At 46.7% G+C, this 21,404-nt stretch overlaps 1 protein-coding gene and 1 long non-coding RNA gene across 8 annotated transcripts in view; one reads left to right on the top strand and one right to left on the bottom strand.

Moving 5' to 3' along the window:
• LOC139756351 (glycine receptor subunit alpha-2-like) overlaps window positions 1-18,896 on the top strand; it is a 25,153-nt gene extending 6,257 nt beyond the window's left edge. The window contains exons 2-12 of one of the 3 annotated variants that reach the window (XR_011714317.1): window positions 1,497-1,679; window positions 1,980-2,193; window positions 2,842-2,924; window positions 4,291-4,434; window positions 12,548-12,630; window positions 13,387-13,521; window positions 14,343-14,443; window positions 14,676-14,836; window positions 16,239-16,368; window positions 16,853-18,596; window positions 18,645-18,896. Coding sequence is in view for 2 of the 3 variants with exons in the window: in XM_071675718.1 (XP_071531819.1) it covers window positions 1,570-1,679; window positions 1,980-2,193; window positions 2,842-2,924; window positions 4,291-4,434; window positions 12,548-12,630; window positions 13,387-13,521; window positions 14,343-14,443; window positions 14,676-14,836; window positions 16,239-16,368; window positions 16,853-17,023 (1,332 nt within the window). In the remaining variant the exon portion in view is untranslated. Of the gene's footprint in view, window positions 1-1,496; window positions 1,680-1,979; window positions 2,194-2,841; window positions 2,925-4,290; window positions 4,435-12,547; window positions 12,631-13,386; window positions 13,522-14,342; window positions 14,444-14,675; window positions 14,837-16,238; window positions 16,369-16,852 lie in introns of all 3 variants that reach the window. The other 2 variants (XM_071675718.1, XM_071675717.1) reach the window with 2 other exon arrangements.
• The window catches only part of LOC139756353 (uncharacterized), a 115,003-nt gene that overhangs the window by 16,947 nt on the left and 76,652 nt on the right, over window positions 1-21,404 (bottom strand). The window lies entirely within an intron of this gene.

Here is a 21,404-nt window from a genome sequence, read left to right as displayed (position 1 = left end):
TGTCTGTCTGTCTATCTATATGTCTGTCTAACGTCCCCAAAGCCTTGACTAAAGCCTGAGACCTGACGTCACTCATCTGAGTACCTAACCTCACTCACCCACCTCGGCCAGACGAGAGAGGAGTGAGGATTTTCAACTCATCTTTTTTTACCCACAACAGAGAGACTATAAAGGCATGCTCACACACACACACACACACACACCATCGACGCCCTGGGTATACGACTCTCCCTTCAAAAAAGACTTACCAGTTCTGGATGTCATGTAGTGGGGTGGTCTCTCTCTCTCTCTCTCTCTCTCTCTCTCGTCTCCGTGACGACCTCCCCACAGAGTGCCCTCCTGCCGCAGATGTGGTTGTCTGTGGTCGAAGCGCCACTTGGCCGTGCTCGATGAGACGGAGTCGACGACCCCTCCCTCCCTCCCTCCCTCCTCTACCCTCCCTCCCTCCATGCTTCCCTCTCCCTCCTCTAACCTCCCTCCCTCCTCCTCCCTCCGCTTCCCTCCCTCCCTCCATTCCTCCTCCTCCCTCCTCTACCCTCCCTCCGCTTCCCTCCCTCCCTCCTTCTCACAAAAGCCGCTCGACCGTCGTCGACCTTCGGGTGATTGTATGATTTGAGCTACGTCAGCGGGCCTTCCTCTCCCCCCACCCTCTCTCTCTCCTCACCCCCTCCTCTCTTCTCCCTCCCGGTGTGGTGGTGTAGGGCTATCTCCTCCGGGGCGCGCGCCTCGAGGAGGAGGAGGAGGAGGAGGAGGAGGAGGAGAGAGAGAGAGAGAGAGAGAGAGAGAGAGAGAGAGAGAGAGAGAGAGAGAGAGAGAGAGAGAGAGAGAGAGAGAGGTTCATCTGGCATTCATTCCGGCGTCGAACGGTCAAGAAGACGTTCGCTGTTTCTGACGGTAACAGATGACCTCTACATGACGTTCCTGTGATTAGAATGCGGTACTGGGTCACAGAGGGAGGGTGGAGGAAGAAGAGGAAATACTGCATGGGTCGGTCAGATGCCCTTAAGGAAGGTAATCTTAGTCAGCAACGTAGGGTTTTCTTCTTTGTTTGGTGGTTTCAAAAGGGACTAAATTCTCTTTTTTTCACCATAGGAGGTACGAATGTAACCTGGGACTAAATTATCTTTCTATACACCATAGGAGGTACGAAACCTACACATCCTGGGGATCATACACTGTTCTTTTGGACTGTTATTCATGCTATGTACGTACACACTGATACTGCAATCCCTTCTAACGTGTGTCTAATGAAACTTAACTAAACCACATATCAACGTAAGACAACCGCAGTAACATCTCTTTTAAGTCCTCAGCCATGAACAAAAGAGTTAATGGCCAAGTATTAATAGTTCTCGTCTCTTCTGAAGACAACAATGTTCAGAAGAACTCGAGACGAACCCACCCCCACCCCTATTCAGGTTGCTAAATATATACACACCCCCCAGTCCTCTCGAAGGTCGGGGTTGAGTAATGGGTTATCACTTCGCCATCTACAGCTCCTTCAGCTTCCTGCAGGAGGAGGAGGAGGAGGAGGAGGCAGTACCTGACTGCAGGAGGTGGCGTTCAGACATGGCTCTGCTGGGGGCGCCGCTACGTCTGCCCCCGCTGCTGCAGCCTCCTTCTTCAGGGGTCACGCTGGCACTGCTGGTCATCTTCGTGCTTCCTCCTGCCGCCCTGGGGTAAGTGTGAGTGTGTGTGTGTGTGTGTGTGTGTGTGTGTGTGTAATTACCCAATTCTCCATAGATGATGTGGACATCACTCCTTATCACGCCTACTGTCAAACACACATATATGTTAGTCTCGCCCTCTTTCTGTATACACATTCAAAGTCCTTATAGACACACACACACACACACACACACACATATATATACATTCCCTGTGTATATATATCACCGACCAAACGTATCCAAATCCATATAAACACATCTCCCTTGACTTTGTGGCTCTTCTTCATCACGACCTTATCCCCCCGCCAGATTATCGGCGCAGTCCTTCACCTCCACGCCCTTCCCGCCCACGCACGGGCCCTCGGGGTTCGACGAGTCGAGGGTGCTGACGATCGACGACATCATGCCGCTCGACAAGTCCGTCTACGACAAGATGCGTCCGCCCAAGAAGGACGGGAAGGCCACTGTGGTCTACTTCCATGTCACCGTCATGGGCATCGACTCCATCAACGAGAACTCCATGGTAAGTGGTGCTCCTCGACGGGTCGATCGCCGGACAAGGGGATGTGATCGACGGGTCGATCGGTAGACAGGGTATGTGCTTGATGGGTAAATCGCTAGACAGGGGACGTGCTCGATGGGTAAATCGCTAGACAGGGGACGTGCTCGACGGGTAAATCGCTAGACAGGGGACGTGCTCGATGGGTAAATCGCTAGACAGGGGACGTGCTCGATGGGTCGATCGCTAGACAGGGGACGTGCTCGACGGGTCGATCGGTAGACGGGACGTGCTCGACGGGTCGATCGCCGGACAAGGAGACGTGTGCTCGTCGGATAAATCGCTAGACAGGGGACGTTCTCGACGGGTCGATCGCCAGACAAGGGACGTATGCTCGATGGGTAAATCGCTAGACAGGGAACGTGTGCTCGACGGGTAAATCGCTAGACAGGGGGCGTGCTCGACAGGTCGATCGCTACACCATGATACGCACTTGACCGTCGACTGCGTACACAGACACACTCGCACGCCATTATAGTGTGTGTGTGTGTGTGTGTGTGTGTGTGTGTGTGTGTGGTATACTCTCCTGTACATTTCCATATCCTCCTTTTACGTATTATCCCATACAGAGTCTCAGTGTAGCAGATCATAACGGGATTTTCCGCCTTACAGACCTACGCGGCTGACATCTTTTTCGCCCAGACTTGGAAAGATCACAGACTTCGCCTGCCAGAGAACATGACCTCGGATTACAGGTCAGTGTGACGTCACAAACACCCACGACCGTACAGCTTCCACTCTCTCTCTCTCTCTCTCTCTCTCTCTCTCTCTCTCTCTCTCTCTCTCTCTCTCTCTCTCTCTCTCTCTCACACACACTTTCTATAATATTCCTGCTTACTCTACCTCCTTTCCTCCCGGAAAAAGAATTATATATATATATATATATATATATATATATATATATATATATATATATATATATATATATATATATATATATATATATATCCAATGAAGCATTTTCATCCCCCAGTTCTACTCCCTAAGTAGCAGCACATCCCTTTGTTCCACTCCCTACGTAGCAACACATCCCGTAGCAACACATCCCTCTGTTCCACTCCCTACGTAGCATCTATTCCCTCCTGTTCTGCACCCTCTCAAGTCCTTCCCATTAAAGGCATAGAGCTCCACCCTCTTCATGCATCTGTCCCTCCCGCAATACTCGTCTGAGATCACAGTTTCTCCTCCTCCCTCGTCCAGTGCGCTTCAAGCACACACACACACACCCCTCCTCCTTCCCTCCTAAAGCACCCTCTATTCCTCTCATCCTCTCATGCAACTCCCTCCTTTTCTTACCCCTCCCATCCCTCCTCCTCCAACTCCCTCCTCCTCATCACCCCTTCTCCGCCCCACCTACACCTCCCGTCGTCTCTTCTCTCCCTCCCCCAAGGGCCACTGGTCGTGGACTGAGGCAGATAATACCTACACGAGGACTCTCAAACGCCCGGCACAACATTCGGGCTCCGACGCCTCTCTCTCTCTCTCTCTCTCTCTCTCTCTCTCTCTCTCTCTCTCTCTCTCTCTCTCACATGTCCTCATTTTGCCTCTTACAGATCGCTTGTTTCTTCCTTTATTTTTTTTTAAAAGAAATCTAAACCCCTTCTCATTCTCGTAGGATGGTGCTGAACTTACTAAGCTGGTAAGGATGGAGGGAGGAAGGGAGAGGGAGACGTAGGATAGAGGATGGGGGTTAGAAAACCTCCCCTCCCTCTCTATTCTTTGCATGGGAGAAAACCCTAAGGTTACTGAGAGGAAGGGGCAAGAGACCGCCAAGGGGGAAGAAACCCTCTAGGGCTTTATTTGTGGGGAGAGAGGAAGAGAAAAAAGGCTTCCGACGTCTCGAAATAATAATAAAAAAAAAGGAGCCGATGCTTCACCAAGTGTTTCACATTCCGACACCACGTCTTTAGTATCGATTCCCCATCTGGAGTGTAGGGTTTAACTGGAGTGATATTGACCTTTGCACTTATGTCCACTCTAAACCCTACTCCTGGAGGGTTTAAACTGGGATTTACAATCACGTGTTTGACTCCATGTTTCCCCCCACCCCCTGACCTGCAGGTTGCTGGACCTGGACTGGCTCCGGTACCTGTGGCGACCCGACAGCTTCTTCAAGAACGCCAAGCAGGTCACCTTCCAGACCATGACCATCCCCAACCACTACGTGTGGCTCTTCCACGACTCCAAGATTCTCTACATGGTCAAGTAAGGTCAACTGTTTCAGAGGGGGGGGGGAAGGAAGGAAAGGGGGGTTTTAGACCTGTTCAAGGTCAAAAAAAAAAAAAAAAAGGAGGGGAGGGTGTGTGGGAAGTTTGACCTTTCTCAGACGTCAGGTCAAGTTGTATTGGAGTTAGAAGGGTGGGGTGGGGGAAGTTTGACCTTTCTCAGACGTCAGGTCAAGTTGTATTGGAGTTAGAAGGGTGGGGTGGGGGAAGTTTGACCTTTCTCAGACGTCAGGTCAAGTTATATGGGCGTTAAGACTTGTTTAAAGTTAATGAGGTCACACGGTCCGCAGGTTTGACTCCCCATAGGATCGAAAAAAAAAAAAGGTCATATGGGTGGCTACATCTCTTTACTAGGTCAGGCGTAATCCCCAGGAAGGGAGGGAGGGAAGGAAGGGCTTGTAGAACCCTCGTTAAAGGTGAGGCAGAGTCCACTAGGCAGTTTTTGAAGTCTTGAAGACAAGGAAAGAAGCAGTTGGAGGAAGCAGTTCCCTTACAACCCAAATAGGCTTGTCAGAATCTTCCAGGAGGTCATAAACCTCCCAGGATCATGGAGGTGTAAATTAGTAACCTCCCACAAAGTAAATCGATAATTAAAAAGAAAAAAAAAGGACCAAAACTGCAAGGCGACATCTGAAGTCGAGAGTTACGAGAGACCTTAAAAAAAAATCTATAGACGTCCCAAATGGGTGGAGAGGACTTGTTGAAGACGACCACTTAAACCCCTCAACATCTTGGCCCAGGCCAGGGGAACCTAATAAGGCTACTGTGTCCAAATGCGCCGGGGTTCATTAAATATATAAAAAAGAGGTTCGACCAGCTCGAATCCTAGTCATGACGCTCCTTGAACACCATGGGTTTCGAGGTGGTTCGGAGTCTCCCTTTCGCTACGAGGGTGTGAGATTTTGAATGCAAAGTCAGGCGTTATGTATAAGAAAAAAAAGGGAGAGGGGTGTTCGACCCGCTCGAATCTGCGTCATGAAGCTTCGAACCCACAGATAAGGCGGTTCACGATCTCCCTTTGTAGTAGAAACTGCTGAAAAGGCAATTGTGTTGTTAAGACCCACTCGTCTGGGGCGGGATAAGACTCGGTAACAGAGAAGCGCTTTTTCGTTATGTATCGAGACAGACAGACAAACGGACGGACAGATAGACAGAAGACCATGATGGAGATGATAATGGCTAAAATAAATAAATGAAAATGGAATGTCTGACTTATATGATACAGGGTTAGATTACACAAAAAAGAAGAGGTACGAAATAGTAATACCTCTGAATACTTACTTCCTTCAACTCGGAAACACATATTACGACACGACACAATGAATGACACACATTCAGGAGCGTGTAATATAACGAAGACGAAAAGAGGAGGAGGAGGAGTGCGTAGAGGGCGCTTTTTACGCGATATGGTAAATGGTTTTGACAACGACTTCGAATGGAACTCTACACGCCATATAAACCATACGAAAAATTGCCGTACTTAACGATATCAGTGGGAAGCAGAGACTGAACCCACTCCCTATGTATATTGGAAGTTATCTCACCCCCACAAGCTATCACTCACCCCCTTTATCTTAATGGTCAAACATATGTAAATATTATACTACACTTATGATCACTGCATTTTTTTTATTTCTTTTTACGATGGTGTGACCACAGAATGCTATCCCGCTCCTTTCTAATCACTCGAAAGCATTAAAGGAGAACATGTAATCGTAGAGAAAATCACTTTTACGACTACAGAAATCACTGAAATAGACAAGTCGACGCGACCACCAGCCAACGATTCAACACGGAGTCACGACTTCAAAAGAATGACCATTCACTTCGGTGATTACCTTTACGACTGCAAGACCACACTCGTATGGAGGCGCTCTTACGCTTCTGGGATCACTAGAAACAATACCCCCCACACGAGAGAGAGAGAGAGAGAGAGAGAGAGAGAGAGAGAGAGAGAGAGAGAGAGAGAGAGAGAGATCTTTACCGTGAGAGCTTTCGTGGGGCGAAGAACCGTCTATCCAATTAGGGCGAAGCTGGTCACGGTGGGGAGGAGGGAATGCGATAAGAAAGGCCTGGGTCTATTGACACGTCCTGGCTGCATTGTGAGACGAGAGGAGGGGGTGTGGGTTGCTCGCTGACGCCGGAGATAAACCCGTGACCGTCTCTGCTGACGGAGGGGGCAGATAACACCCCGCGCGCCCCCACCTGTGTTGCCGATGGGGAGATAAGGTTGTGGGGGGACCAGCTGTGCTCACGGGGGTGGGGAAAGTAAAGCCGTGACCAGCTGTGTTGACGGTAGGGGGAGGTCAACCTGTGACTCAGCTGTGCTGACGACGGTGGGGGAGGTCAACCTGTGACCAGCTGTGCTGACGGTAGGTCGATCAACTACCCTCTACCCTCCCTTCATGGCCCAGCTGGGTACCATGCTCTCGAAATCAACCACCTCAAGACCTTGACCTTGTAAAGCGTCTGCTACGCGTTCACTCGACCAGTCCTCTCTCTCTCTCTCTCTCTCTCTCTCTCTCTCTCTCTCTCTCTCTCTCTCTCTCTATATATATATATATATATATATATATATATATATATATATGGATTCCTTGTGTACATTAGGCTATGGATTAAGTTTTGTGTGCTCTAACATGGAAGCCAGCCATATATATACATATATATATAAATATATATATATATATATATATATATATATATATATATATATATATATATATATATATATATATATATGACTCACGCTGGAGAGAAAATCTTGACACAGGATCTGATTCCTTGGGATAATCCGCAGGAGAAGGAGGCGAGATTGGTGGTGGTGGGGTTGGGTGGGTGGCGCTCCTTTGGTCAAGCCCCTTGTCGAACCTTCCCTGAAAAGCTCCTGCGGGAAGGAGGAAGGCGGGGGAGGTGGAATGGAGGCGACGATGGGGGGAGGAGAGAGAGAGAGAGAGAGAGAGAGAGAGAGAGAGAGAGAGAGAGAGAGAGAGAGAGAGAGAGAGAGAGAGAGAGAGAGAGAGAGACTGCCAGCAGTGGTCCACACGCGCGCTGCCGCACCTCACCTGTGCTATGGGTTTCTCTCCTGACGAAGGCCAGCGGAGGGGGCGCGCAGGGCCTCGTGAGCACAAGAGGCCTAACTTGAGGGTATATATATATATATATATATATATATATATATATATATATATATATATATATATATATATATATATATATATATATACACACTCTCGGGGCGGAGGAGTTGGGAGGGTCGTGGGTGGAGGTGTGGAGGAGGAGGAGGAGGAGGAGGAGGTTTAGGATGGTAGTGGGTGGGTGACGTGGGAGGTGCTGGGAAGGGAGGGGTTGAGAGAGTGTGATAGCTCACGTCCGTTGGCCGCTCGTCGTCTCCCTCTCTCGCCCAGGAAGTTCTTTCAGGATTACTACAATGATTTTTCCTCTGCTGCTCCGGGTGGACTGTCGCTCTCTCTCTCTCTCTCTCTCTCTCTCTCTCTCTCTCTCTCTCTCTCTTGCTGAGCTCCCTGCCGGCTACTGACTGCTCCTGGTCCGTGTGTCTAACTTCGTGATTATTCATATAATCAGTCCATACCCTTCATCTTCATGCTGACTAAATCAATCAATAATCGATAATTCTGTTACTCTTGTAAATCTAAATTAATCACTCTACAAGTCTTTTTGTAATAATAAAAAAAATAATAATAATGATAATAACAACAATAATAATAATAACAATAAAAATCATAATAATGATAGTGATAATGATAATACAATTCTAATAATTGATAATAATAATAATACTAATAATACTAATGATAATAATAATAATAATATCAATAATATTAATAATAATACCTCACAACTCACTCCTCTGCCATGGAAGGCTTACCATGCGTTCGAGGTGAAGAAAAAAATCAATTGAGAAATTAATCGTATCAGGTTTCCGTCTTTCTCTCTCGTTCGCCAAATCTTCCACATCCCCTCCACTGTCGCGAGGTGTCGTGTCTCATCACCCAGACACACACACACACGAAAAAAAAACCTTCCCCAGCCGATGGGAATGATAGCGGGGCGTTTTGTGGACCAGGAGTGTGGGAGCAATAATTTTTTTGCCACGGGTTCATAATCGTCCGCCTCTCTCTCTCTCTCTCTCTCTCTCTCTCTCTCTCTCTCTCTCTCTCTCTCTCTCTCTCTCTATTTTACAGCTGGCTGCTGTCTGTGATGACTGGCGCGTTGCCTGTGACCCGACCCCCTTTCCCACTTGCCCACGCCGAGGAACCAGCGCCCCCATCGAGGCGTGTCCCTCTGACCTCCCTGCGACCTGTGTTCTTTGACCTGCTATGACCTACGACCTACCCTTTTCTAAATATCGTGGATGAGCGCTGGGCGCCTCCAAAACGACGGTAAAGCAGGTGGAATTACTCGTCGCAAACAAACCTCTTCGCCTCTTTACCGGCGTCGCACGCCAGCAGACCTCCGACACAGGGAGAGAGAGAGAGAGAGAGAGAGAGAGAGAGAGAGAGAGAGAGAGAGAGAGAGAGAGAGAGAGAGAGAGAGAAAGAGAGAGAGAGAGAGAGAGGCAGGCCGTCGCAGATAGCGATATCGAAGACGTAAGCTTCGTGTCGGAGGGGCGGCTAAAGTATCAGGTCTTACGACAAGACGCAAGACTTTCATCGGTGTAAAATAGAGAATCGAGAAATCACGTAAACTGAGTACGTTGTCTTTCACTAGTTATAGCCGTGTCTTTAACTAGTTATAGCCGTGTCTGCAACTAGTTATAGCCGTGTCTAACTAGTTATAACCGTCTCTCTAACCACTTATAGCCGTGTCTTTATCTAGTTACAGCCGTGTAACTAGTTATAGCCAGGAGGGTCCACGTCCCAAGGGTGTCTTTGGAGTGAAAGCGATACAAGTTCAATCAATTTCCACTACGACTATGTCCTCATTTCAATATATGATCACTTTCATTATGATTATGACTCCAGGGACAAATCGGGGAGGCCGTGGTCTCCTTCGGCGAAATGTGGGGTAAGAGTTCGTAGTCGGGAACTTACGGGATTCTAGTGAAATGTGGGGTTTTTCTTTTTCTAGTTACATTGACAAATTCGTACCTACAAGGCTGCTCACCTGGTCGTCTTCTGGTACCGGCGGGGACGACCAGGGACGACAGCAGATCAGGGGAGACGACGAGGTCGACCACGAGAACGACAGTTCGCACTGAGGACAGATATGGACCCGCTAACCCACACCATCGCCGGGTCCCTCAGGGACGACCAGGGACGACAGCAGATCAGGGGAGACAACGAGGTCGACCACGAGAACGACAGTTCGCACTGAGGACAGATATGGACCCGCTAACCCACACCATCGCCGGGTCCCTCAACCACTTATACCTTCCATTCCTGACTCGTATCTACAGAATGGGGTCTCCACCCACCGTGATGTGGGACTGCGTCATGGGGTAGAGAGGGACTAACCACCTCTCTCTCTCCCTCCCCCATGCGCTGGGAAGCTGCAGGAGGAACAGATCATCCACGGCCCTTCCCTTCCCCACCCCATGAACACCCCCATTTACGGATGGGGGAGTGAGGTGGTTGGTCCATCCGTCTGTCCCTTCAGTCGCAACCTCAACCTCCCCTTCCCCTCAATTTCCCCTCCATCGCAACCTCAACCTCCCCTTCCCCTCAATTTCCCCTCCATCGCAACCTCAACCTCCCCTTCCCCTCAATTTCCCCTCATCATCCCCCCTCCCTACCATTGTCTTGAGGGGACGTATACACCCACCTCACCACACACCAAGGATCATGTACTAGAAATCCCCCACCCCTCTCCCATTTCCCCCCTTCCCCAGGGGTTGTGGGGGTGGGGGTGCGGTGTGGGGTGGGGTGTGGGGTATTCCATTGTTTGCCTGAGCGTTATCTCCGCCCTCAAGGGCGTCTAAGGACTCTCGGTCCTCCGGGCACAAAGGACACGACACAACACGCCGACCACACGCTTGCTATTAATAATAAGGGGGTTGTGCAAGGTAGGCGCACTGGGGGTGGGTGTGGGTGGGTGTGGGTGTGGAAGAAGGAGGATTCTTCCATCCCACACCCACCCATTCCCACCCATCCTCCCCTTCCTCCTCCTTTTTCTCGCGCTCGATACCATTCGCTGAAATTAAGGGGGGGACTTGGCACTCGTGTGGGGGACCTGGGCTTTTTGGCCATCAACCACGTCCGCTCACTCTACAGTTCATGATGGTTTGTCACAGTGGCGACAGCGGGGCGATGGATGACTTCTATGCTGGTATGTCCATGACCCCGAGGTCGCTGCAGGTCGGGGAGGTCACGGGTTATTAAATATACTGAATCATACACAGCATATCTTTTTCTACTCTGACTTTATGGTATATCACAGGTTCGTTATCTGACTGGATATCAGGTCAATGACCTATTGGTCATTCGGTTGTTAAGATGACCTTCATCTTGACATTACAGATGTAGGTAAATACTGAAAGGGTCATTAGGTATCTTGCTGTCAAATAATCATATAAATTCATATAAAATCATATAAAATCATATAAATTCAGGCCCCCCCCCAAAGGGATGTTTGGGAATGTCTAATCTCGTCCAATCTGGACCCGTCCTAAGGCGCCACCCACTCAGCACTCCGGTCGCTAATAAGAGATCTCTCACCAATTCATCAGATATGATCCGTCAGGCTCTGTCCACACACTCTCACCCCCCATCTCCCCAGTCCACACACTCTCACCCCCATCTCCCCAGTCCACAACACTCTCACCCCCATCTCCCCAGTCCTCAACACTCTCACCCCCATCTCCCTAATCCACACATTCTACCCACTCCACACAGTCTTAACCCCATCTCCCCAATCCACACAGTCTCATCCCCATCTCCTCAATCCTTACACAATCTCCCCACTCCACAGACGACGCTTCGCCTCCCTGGCTGAACGAGGTCTGGTCGACGAGTCGATTTACACTACTGCGTGCCATCATCGTCGCCGGTTCTGTTTACACCATATACAAGCTTCATCGACTGACTTGCCGTTCGTCCCTCCTCTCCTCCAGTCGTGTGTACGATACGATCAAACGCCCACGTCCACGAGAAAAAAAAAAAAAATAGCATCTCCACCGTAACTTAATTAGCTTAGGTTTGAATTCATCACACTGGGAGGGATACATCTAGGTGGGAATAAATTTTCCAAAGATGTTCAGTCTGGCTTGCCCAGTGCCAGCAGTGGACAGACATACCATGAACCAATGAACGCCACGTCCTCGGATTAAGGCGGTTCTAAAATTACAATTTTCGATGACATTCGATTATATTAAATAGTTTTAAGTGATGTTTCGTCATACGGTAGGTATCAGAGTCGCTTTTGTTATACTTTGCTCTCACGATACGCGAGAGGATACAGTAGTTCGGAGCGATATAGTCATGGGCACAACAGTGCTACAAGAACGAAAGACTTGAAACATGAATCCTCTTTGGTGGCTGAGAGGCAGTCCCTACCCAGTGACTGCTGAGTACCGTGGTTCGACCCTTAAACCTGCTGGTGGCATGAATGGGTCTTCATAAATGAAGAAGAGCCAAAGGGTTGGGGCTCGAGATAAATACATTATACAAACCACACACAAAAAAAACACATACTGAATATATATATATATATATATATATATATATATATATATATATATATATATATATATATATATATATATATATATATATATATATATATATATATAAATTCCTATGAGTCCACGGGAAAAATGAAACACGATAAGTTCCCAAGTGCACTTTCGTGTAATAATCACATCATCAGGGGAGACACAAGAGAGAAATATAAGTCAGGTGATATACATCGAAGAGACGAAGTTAGGACACCATTTGGTAAACATGTGATTGTCCAAAACATACGACATATATATATGAACGCAGATATTTGTATCTAGTTCATTCAACCATCCATCTATCTATTAAGATAATCACACGTAACTGAGATAGTACATATCATCATGACTCAAACAACTCCTGTATCTATCACAGCTGATCGTGTTGTTATCTTCTCCCCCTCCCTCCGCACCCTAGGCTGACGCTGAAGCTGTCCTGCGCCATGAACTTCGCCATCTACCCACACGACACCCAGGAGTGCAAGCTGCAGATGGAGAGCCGTGAGTCCAGCTGGCTTTCCTTGACCCTCACTCTCTAGTGGTTCTCGTAATGGCTACATATATATAGATACACATATATCTATCTACCACCTGTAGTGACCAGCTATGAGGCTTCCCCTGTCAGCATTTCTTCCTCTCTCTCTTTCTTGTATTGTTGTCCTGGTTGTGATCACAACAGCTTGGGGTGTGCGCGCACTATCTGTGGCGGTGTCACACCAGCTGTAGTGATGGCAGTCTATTCTTGGTGCTGCTCGCCTTTACAGTAAGACGCCCTATTCAACACTCTCTATCCAAAAGCACGGTCGCTAGCGTCCCTCTGCCCTCACCTGCCTTGCTTCGTCCTCGAGTCTCCGACTTCACTTCGGTCCACAAATACTGGGTCACAGTCACTTTCAGTTCACCGATACTGAGATGTTTCTCTGCCCTTTTTTTTTGTATCTTAAATCCTCTGAGTCCCCCAATTACAGTCTCTTCTCCTGTATTATGTACGTAAGTTTGTGAGTAGGGGAAGATCTTTACCCTAGGCGCGAGGGGGAGGGAGGGAGGATGGGGATTCATATTTAGATGGGTAAGCTTGTAAGCAAAGCTTTTATTTTGTTTTGAATATCATAACCATTTAATTTCACTGCTTCGAAACCTCACATTCACAGACTAATTCCCCATTTAGTTTTCTTACCACCCTGTAGGTCACATAGTGTCCCACCACCCTGTATGTCCCACAGCGTCCCAGATGTTCTCTCTCTCGCTTCTCCACAGTGTCCCATACCACGGAGGAGCTGGTGTTCGAGTGGGACCCTGACGTCCCACTCGCCGTGGACGAGAGCATTGAGTTACCCCAGCAGGACATCACCAGGAACTACACCTCTGACTGTACCCAGGTGTATTCAACGGGTGAGTCCGTCAGTACCTGTACCACAGCCAGACACGGTACAGGTGGGTCCATGAGTACTTGTACCGACACTCACGGTACAAAATGAGTGCTGCATGAGTACTTGTACCGACACTCACGGTATAAAATGAGTGCATGAGTATGTGTACCGACACTCACGGTACAGGTGGGTCCATGAGTACTTGTACCGACACTCACGGTACAGTGAGTGCATGAGTACTTGTACCGATATTCACAGTACAGGTGGGTCCATGAGTACTTGTACCGACACTCACGGTACAGATGAGTGCATGAGTATGTGTGCCACAACGAGATATCCTTCAGACATCCTCAGGTGTACACACATATACACTTAAGGCTCTCTGGTACGTTAAGATATTACTTACACTTGTGACAAACACACTTCATTGCTGTTAATCATCTCATTGTTTCACCTTACGTCTTACGTATTTTCCTTTTTTGGTCTTTCAATGCTTTCCTGATTTCTGACACCATCTGTGGACTCTGGTACCATCTGTGGGGTTCTGACACCATGTGGACTCTGGTACCATCTGTGCGGTTCTGACACCATCTGTGAACTCTGGTACCATCTGTGGTCTCTGGTATCATCTGTGTGGTACCATCTGTGGTCTCTGGTACCATCTGTGGACTCTGGTATCATCTGTGAACTCTGGCGCCATCTGTGGGACTCTGGCACCACCTGTGTGGACTACTCTGGCACCACCTGTGTGTGGTGCGTCTGGCTGGCACCACCACCTGGACATGTGGGGGGTGGTGGGTGGTCGCTCCTCTTCCTCTGGCCACCACCTGCGTGACGGAGCAGGCAACTTCACCTGCCTGGAGGTGGTGTTCACCTTAAAGCGTCGTCTGGGCTACTACGTCTTCCACACGTACATCCCCACCTGCCTCATTGTTATCATGTCGGTACGTGCAACACCAGCTGCGTGTGTGTGTGTGTGTGTGTGTGTGTGTGTGTAGATACGTATATGATGATGATGATAATGATCATAATAATAGGGACAATATCATTAATGATGATAATCATACATGATAACAGTAATGATAATGATTTTCATTATCACACCTTGCACCACGGCTGAACACCACCACCACAACAAGAACTAACTTCCTCTCTCTCTCTCTCTCCCTCCTACAGTGGGTGTCCTTCTGGATCAAGCCGGAGATCGCGCCGGCCCGGGTCACCCTGGGCGTGACCTCCCTCCTGACCCTCTTCACGCAGCAGGCCAAGTCGCAAGCCTCGCTCCCGCCCGTCTCCTACATCAAGACCATAGACATCTTCATGTCCTCCTGTACTGTGTGAGTGATGGTGGCTCGCTCTATGTAACTCAGATTCTATAGCCAGGGTGTGTAGCTCATTTCTTTAGCCAGGATGTGTAGCTCATTTCTATGGCCAGGATGTGTAGCTCATTTCTATGGCCAGGATGTGTAGCTCATTTCTACGGCCAGGATGTGTAGCTCATTTGTTTGGCCAGGATGTGTAGCTCATTTCTATGGCCAGGATGTGTAGCTCATTTCTATGGCCAGGATGTGTAGCTCATTTGTTTGGCCAGGATGTGTAGCTCATTTCTATGGCCAGGATGTGTAGCTCATTTCTATGGCCAGGATGTGTAGCTCATTTCTATGGCCAGGATGTGTAACTCATTTGTTTGGCCAGGATGTGCAGCTCATTTCTATAGCCAGGATGTGTAACTCAGATTCTATAGCCTGGGTGTGTAGCTCATTTCTTTAGCCAGGATGTGTAACTCGTTTCTTTAGCCAGGATGTGTAGCTCATTTCTTTAGCCAGGATGTGTAACTCGTTTCTTTAGCCAGGATGTGTAGCTCATTTCTTTAGCCAGGATGTGTAACTCGTTTCTTTAGCCAGGATGTGTAACTCATTTCTTTAGCCAGGATGTGTAGCTCATTTCTTTAGCCAGGATGTGTAGCTCATTTCTTTAGCCAGGATGTGTAGCTCATTTCTTTAGCCAGGATGTGTAGCTCATTTCTTTAGCCAGGATGTGTAGCTCATTTCTTTAGCTAGGATGTGTAGCTCATTTCTTTAGCCAGGATGTGTAGCTCATTTCTTTAGCCAGGATGTGTAGCTCATTTCTTTAGCCAGGATGTATAATTCGTTTCTATGGCCACGATGCGTCACTCAGTTCTATAGCCATGATGCGTATACATCCTACTTTGCTCGCGTCAGTAGTCGGGGAAGTTCAAACAGCAAAGTTCATGCTTGCGTAAGTGGGTCATGAAGTTCCAACCTGGCGTAAGGCACTGAGGTTCAACTTACACAGTTCACGCCGTCGTGAAAGCGGGTGACGAGGTCCAAATTGTGAAGTTCACATCATGGGACCTGAAAGCCTGTTGAACAGCCGTGAACATACACGAATTCTCTCCCCCCCCCGTCGCATTCGGACCCTTGTATGACCGCGTTCGAACCCTTGTATGCAAATCATGACTGACGGTCGCCAGCTCTCGCGCGGATCGTAAAAAAAAAAAAAAAAGGCAGTCCAGACGGAGGGTCCTCGCTCTTGTCTTAACACACTTTGAAGAAGGTTCAATTCCCAATAAACCCCCAAGCCGTTGAGACACCAAAAGGGGGCCCTTCCCCTAGGCTTAACAAACAAACAACCCCCAACACCCCCCAAACTAACTGCCTAACCCAAACTAACTACCTCGCTAACCACCACCCTGCAAACACCCCTCCTCTCCGTCAGGTTCGTGTTCATGGCCCTGATCGAGTACGCTGTGGTCAACATCATCCTCGGGGACGGGTCGGGCGACGCGGCCAAGGGACCCCCGAAGCCGGAGCCGAAACCCAGCAAGGCCACCGACCTGGCCATCAAGGTGGGCTTGTGTGTGTGTGTGAGAGAGAGAGAGAGAGAGAGAGAGAGAGAGAGAGAGAGAGAGAGAGAGAGAGAGAGAGAGAGAGAGAGAGAGAGATTGTCACCTCTCTCTCACGTATCCTGAAAGATTCCCATAAACTAACATGATCCTACGAAATATACACCCAAAAAACCTAATGACTTTTTTTTTTTTTTTATTCCTCCCAGACATGATCCCATCTAGACTAGAAATACCGCTAGGGATAATCCCCCGCATCTAGAAATAATGTCTAGATATTCCCATCTAACCATAATCTTTATACCACTGCCTTACTAGACCTGACGTAATAACACTGTCATTAGAAATAGCGTCAAGACATATTCCCACGTAACTCAAAAAAAAAAAAAAAAAAATAAAAAAACGACTACGTGCGCCAACACACTGAGAGTACCACTGCATGTATTCCCCTGTAACCAGAGCTTCTATCTTATCCATCCTTCGGCAGGAGAGCCGTCGGTTCCTGCTGGGGGAGCCGCCGAAGCCAGCAGGCCCCACCCCGGCCCAGATCCGGCGAGGTAGGGCGCTGATGGTGGACCGTGTGTCGCGCTACCTGTTCCCTCTCTCCTTCGCCCTCCTCAACGGCATCTACTGGTTCAGCTTCAGACAGTACCTATAGAAGGACCTCCAGTACCTCACGAAGGCGCGGCACTACGGGCGAAGGTGCACCTTGTCTGGCGAGAGAAAGAGAGAGGGTCCTTTGCCACCTCCCGTCCGTCTCTCTCTCTCTCTTTTACTCTGCAACTAACCACCACCTGTTTATACCTTCATCCCTCACACTGGTCGGTCTACAGCTCCGTGAGCGACAAGGAAACCTGGAGAGTCTCCATGGGTTCTTTCGTCTGCCGTTACGCTGACTAATGAACGTTAATCAGTCTAAATTAAGTTTCCTCGCGAAGGCGAGGGATGTAATTGGACGCTCTTGATATATGCTAAGGACAGAGACGAATTTCTAAATTACCATCCAGGATAGGACTGGACTCACCCTGGTTTCTTCACCTATCCAGAAGAATCTACGGTTCCAGACCGGCTGTAAATCAATCCATTAGCCTCTCTGTTACGGATCACGTAAAACTGAGACACATGGGAATCTCCAGACACGAGGATGTAAAGGTGTTTCACGAAAACAAGAGAAAATCAATTAAAGCCATGAAAGGGTATAAGGTATACATGACTCCCACATAAGGTCCATCTATAGAGAAAGTAATCCTGGAAACGCTTAAGACAGCACACCTCAGAATCCAGACACTATGGGCCTTCCATCTTGTGTTTGGTCACTCAAGACGAAGCATAGCCAAACTATACGATCGTTTAACATACTGTTCTTGCCTTAGCCATTACTTAGCATACTCTAGTATACCTTGCACCATCGATGGCTTACCTGTGTCTCTAGAAAATATACTCGACTCTGTGCTCTTCAATCGTCAAACAAATGAATATGTAAATACGACTAAGAAGAAGAAGAAGAAGAACCCAAACACACAACTATAAGACTAACACTCACTCTTTAAAGGACTCAAAAAGTATACATCCCCCTCCTCCTTCCCTCACAAATGAGGCACATACTTTGAACTGTATTTAGTGACGTGAGGCACTGGTCCACAACCGTTATCATGTACACAGTGTGCCACAGCTCACCCTAGCAGCCGTGACGCACCCTTCTGTAACTAGTGTGTAACCTGTAGTGCCATAGATGGGACAAGAGACATAATGATATACATAGTAAGGTGATATAGAAATTTGTTAGTGTTTTCTATATATTAGTAAGTGATATATATATATATATATATATATATATATATATATATATATATATATATATATATATATATATATATATATATATATATATATATATACACGATCTTTAGCTTGTGTAAACACACTTTCACAGCACATGGCTAGTGTGTGTGTGTGTGTGTGTGTGTGTTGCTCCGTCTCTTAACCTTGAGTACATGTACTATGCCATTACTCTTTACACCAGTACACACACACACACACACACACACACACACACACACACACACACACACACACACACACACACACACATACACACGGCTAACTTAGTATAGACAACGAATGATGCGAAAACTACTGATATAAACTCTTCGTGGATAGAAGACTAGCTATGTGAGGATAGAAGGCTAGCTACGTGGGGATAGAAGGCTAGCTATGAGTGTGGATAGAAGGCTAGCCATGCGTATGAATAGATGGCTAGCTATGAGTGTGGATAGAAGGCTAGCTATGTGAGAATAGAAAGCTAGCTATGAGGGCACTTTCAATACAGCAAAACAGCTGATTCTGGCCAGATCCAGGAACCAAGGCCTTAGCGCTGTATACACGATCCTAAAGGACGTAGGTTTACCAGTCCACAATGTGATACTAATTACTGATAGCAACATAATGAAGAAAATAGAACCACTAATTAGTACGTAATATATATCATCAAACTATAAATGTAATCTAAGAGACAAAATAAAATCACTAATACTCTGTTAAGAAGCCGATCTTATTTCCTCCCGTTACCTTGCTCGTATTGCTGATGATGACATGGTACCAGATTCCTCTAAAAGAGAATCAGACATGGTATATATGGGGTTGTGGGGTGGATGGTGGGTGTTGTTGAATGTATCTATTCATGTTCCATAGATGGCACTGTCTTGTGTTTTGAATTGGCTCGACAGGTGGTGAAGTCATTCGTGCGCTAAAAATACGAAACAACGGACATACTCTTTTGTCAATACATTCTGTCCATTGACTCTATGTTTCTGTCACATTTAAAAGGTGTGAGAGCCAACTGCAACTCAGTAATGCAGTCAACAAATAGCTCTCTAAAAGTTATGAAGGTCCAAAGCATCTTTGAGGACGTTTTTCTAACGCCAATCATATCTAAATTTCAGTCATATTTAATTTTACCTAAAAATAAATCATAAGAATGATTTACGTCACCCATTTTGATTTTTCATTTTTCTTATCTTTTAATTGTTCGTACAGTCTGTACTCTTTATAATTCTATTCCTCCAATACACTAACACCGAACACCATTTCTATCACTCCAGCACGACCTCCCTCGTCTCTAACTTGACTCTAAACTTCTCTACAAATGGTGGAAATGAGTGAATACGAAGCACTCCCTCCAGGATTTTCTCGCTCCACAAACTCCATCCTTTCCCTGGTACTGACGGCAACGCAGCCTTGAGGATGTAAGTGCCTCATTAAATGAGGTTACTGGAGTTGTATGATAATCAAACAACACCCCTTTATTACGAGTTATAGTTAGATAAACCAAATTCAATAGTTATACCGTAAAATATACCCCTGACGTCCTTCTCTCTGAAACCCAATCGAACCTCAGAAAACGTTCCCTACTTCAAGGGTAACTCAATGACTTCGCGCGTGTCCCGAACAATATCATTTTGCGGACAGATAAATATGAATATAAATCTTGCTCATGGTAAATAATAATCTTGATAATGACGAGTAACATAATCTCTTCGACCCATTGTAAAGATATTATCAGACACTGGTAAGAAAATATATTCGTCCCAACGTACAAACTGGAACGTAAGGAATGTGGATGAACAGACATAATCAAAATAAATAGAACAGAAAATATCAGAGAACACACAAAAAAGAAGAAAATGGGTGGACTATCCACCTAGAGAATACTGTGTTCACCCAAAAAGACTTATCTTTAGTATATCTTCACTTTTGCATCTAAATAAAATTTTCTTCTAAAATCATTGAGGTAGGAGCGTGACTTCCAATTTCTATATCTTCTGCCTTTCCTTCAAACAAGATTGCATGCCATGCTATCGCTTTATCTAATAATCTATACCGAGATAGGAGGACAAAACCACTGCCAACTGAATTCTAACTAAGTTTGTGCTACAAGGAGAGAACGCGGCTGATAAACCATTTTCTCTTAAATCATATTTTCTCAAAGGGAGATTTACTCAAACATCCAAGATTTCGTGACCCAATTGTGGTGGTGTACTGGCGTGTATCAGCTAGAAAGAGACTTCTATCTAAGAACACTAAACATAAAATATATATGATAATCAGGCATAATATCACCATGACACACACACAAACACACATACCCAAAAGCGTTACCTTTACGAACGAAAAATTATAATCCCACTTTCCTTTAGGGTCACAAGACACCACTTTCTTTGCCTGTCTTACCTCTGAACCACAGGGTTCGTGATGTTTTCATCTAATCATTTTAGGTTAATTTAGCATCAGAAATATAAAAAAGCTATGGTACTGTCTGTTATCAAAAGCGTCAAAGAAGAGCCTTTTATCTTATCCCACTGCAATATTCCAGTGCAATCACTGACATCACTGTCTCCCTAATCCTACAATCTCAGATCTTGGCACTGCAATCACTATACCTAAAATCACCATACGTATAATAGTGACATTATACTCACCATACCTATAGTATAAGTGTATCTTAATACAATGCACTATAATATAAGTGTATCTTAATACAACGTCACTATAAATATCACACAAATGATGTGACAAAACATAATAATCACCCTAATTACAATATAATGACACGACAGTCACCACAAGTAATGGAGTGAACACCACAGTCACCATACCCACCCATTACACATATTGTCACGACCATCACCAAACCCATCACACATGGTCATGATAATGACCACACTCATTACACAATGACAACGTAATTACCCACACCATTTAAACAGTCACCGTAATTACCATACCTCAAAACGACACGCTGATTAACAACCCAAAACAACAATTTAATTACCTCTCCACGCAGGCCATTAACCTGATGACGATTTAACACCACCAACCTCCCCCTCCCCCCACCAAAAGTTTAAGGCTAAATCACAGCATTTTCACAGTAATTTGGGTCACTGTGCGACGAGCAATGACTAGGGGAAGAGAGAGAGAGAGAGAGAGAGAGAGAGAGAGAGAGAGAGAGAGAGAGAGAGAGAGAGAGAGAGAGAGAGAGA

The sequence above is a fragment of the Panulirus ornatus genome, chromosome 21 (genome assembly GCF_036320965.1).
Source record: "Panulirus ornatus isolate Po-2019 chromosome 21, ASM3632096v1, whole genome shotgun sequence".
NCBI lineage: Eukaryota > Metazoa > Arthropoda > Malacostraca > Decapoda > Palinuridae > Panulirus > Panulirus ornatus.
Note: the sequence above shows the minus strand (reverse complement) of the source record. Positions and strands in the feature narration are given on the sequence as shown.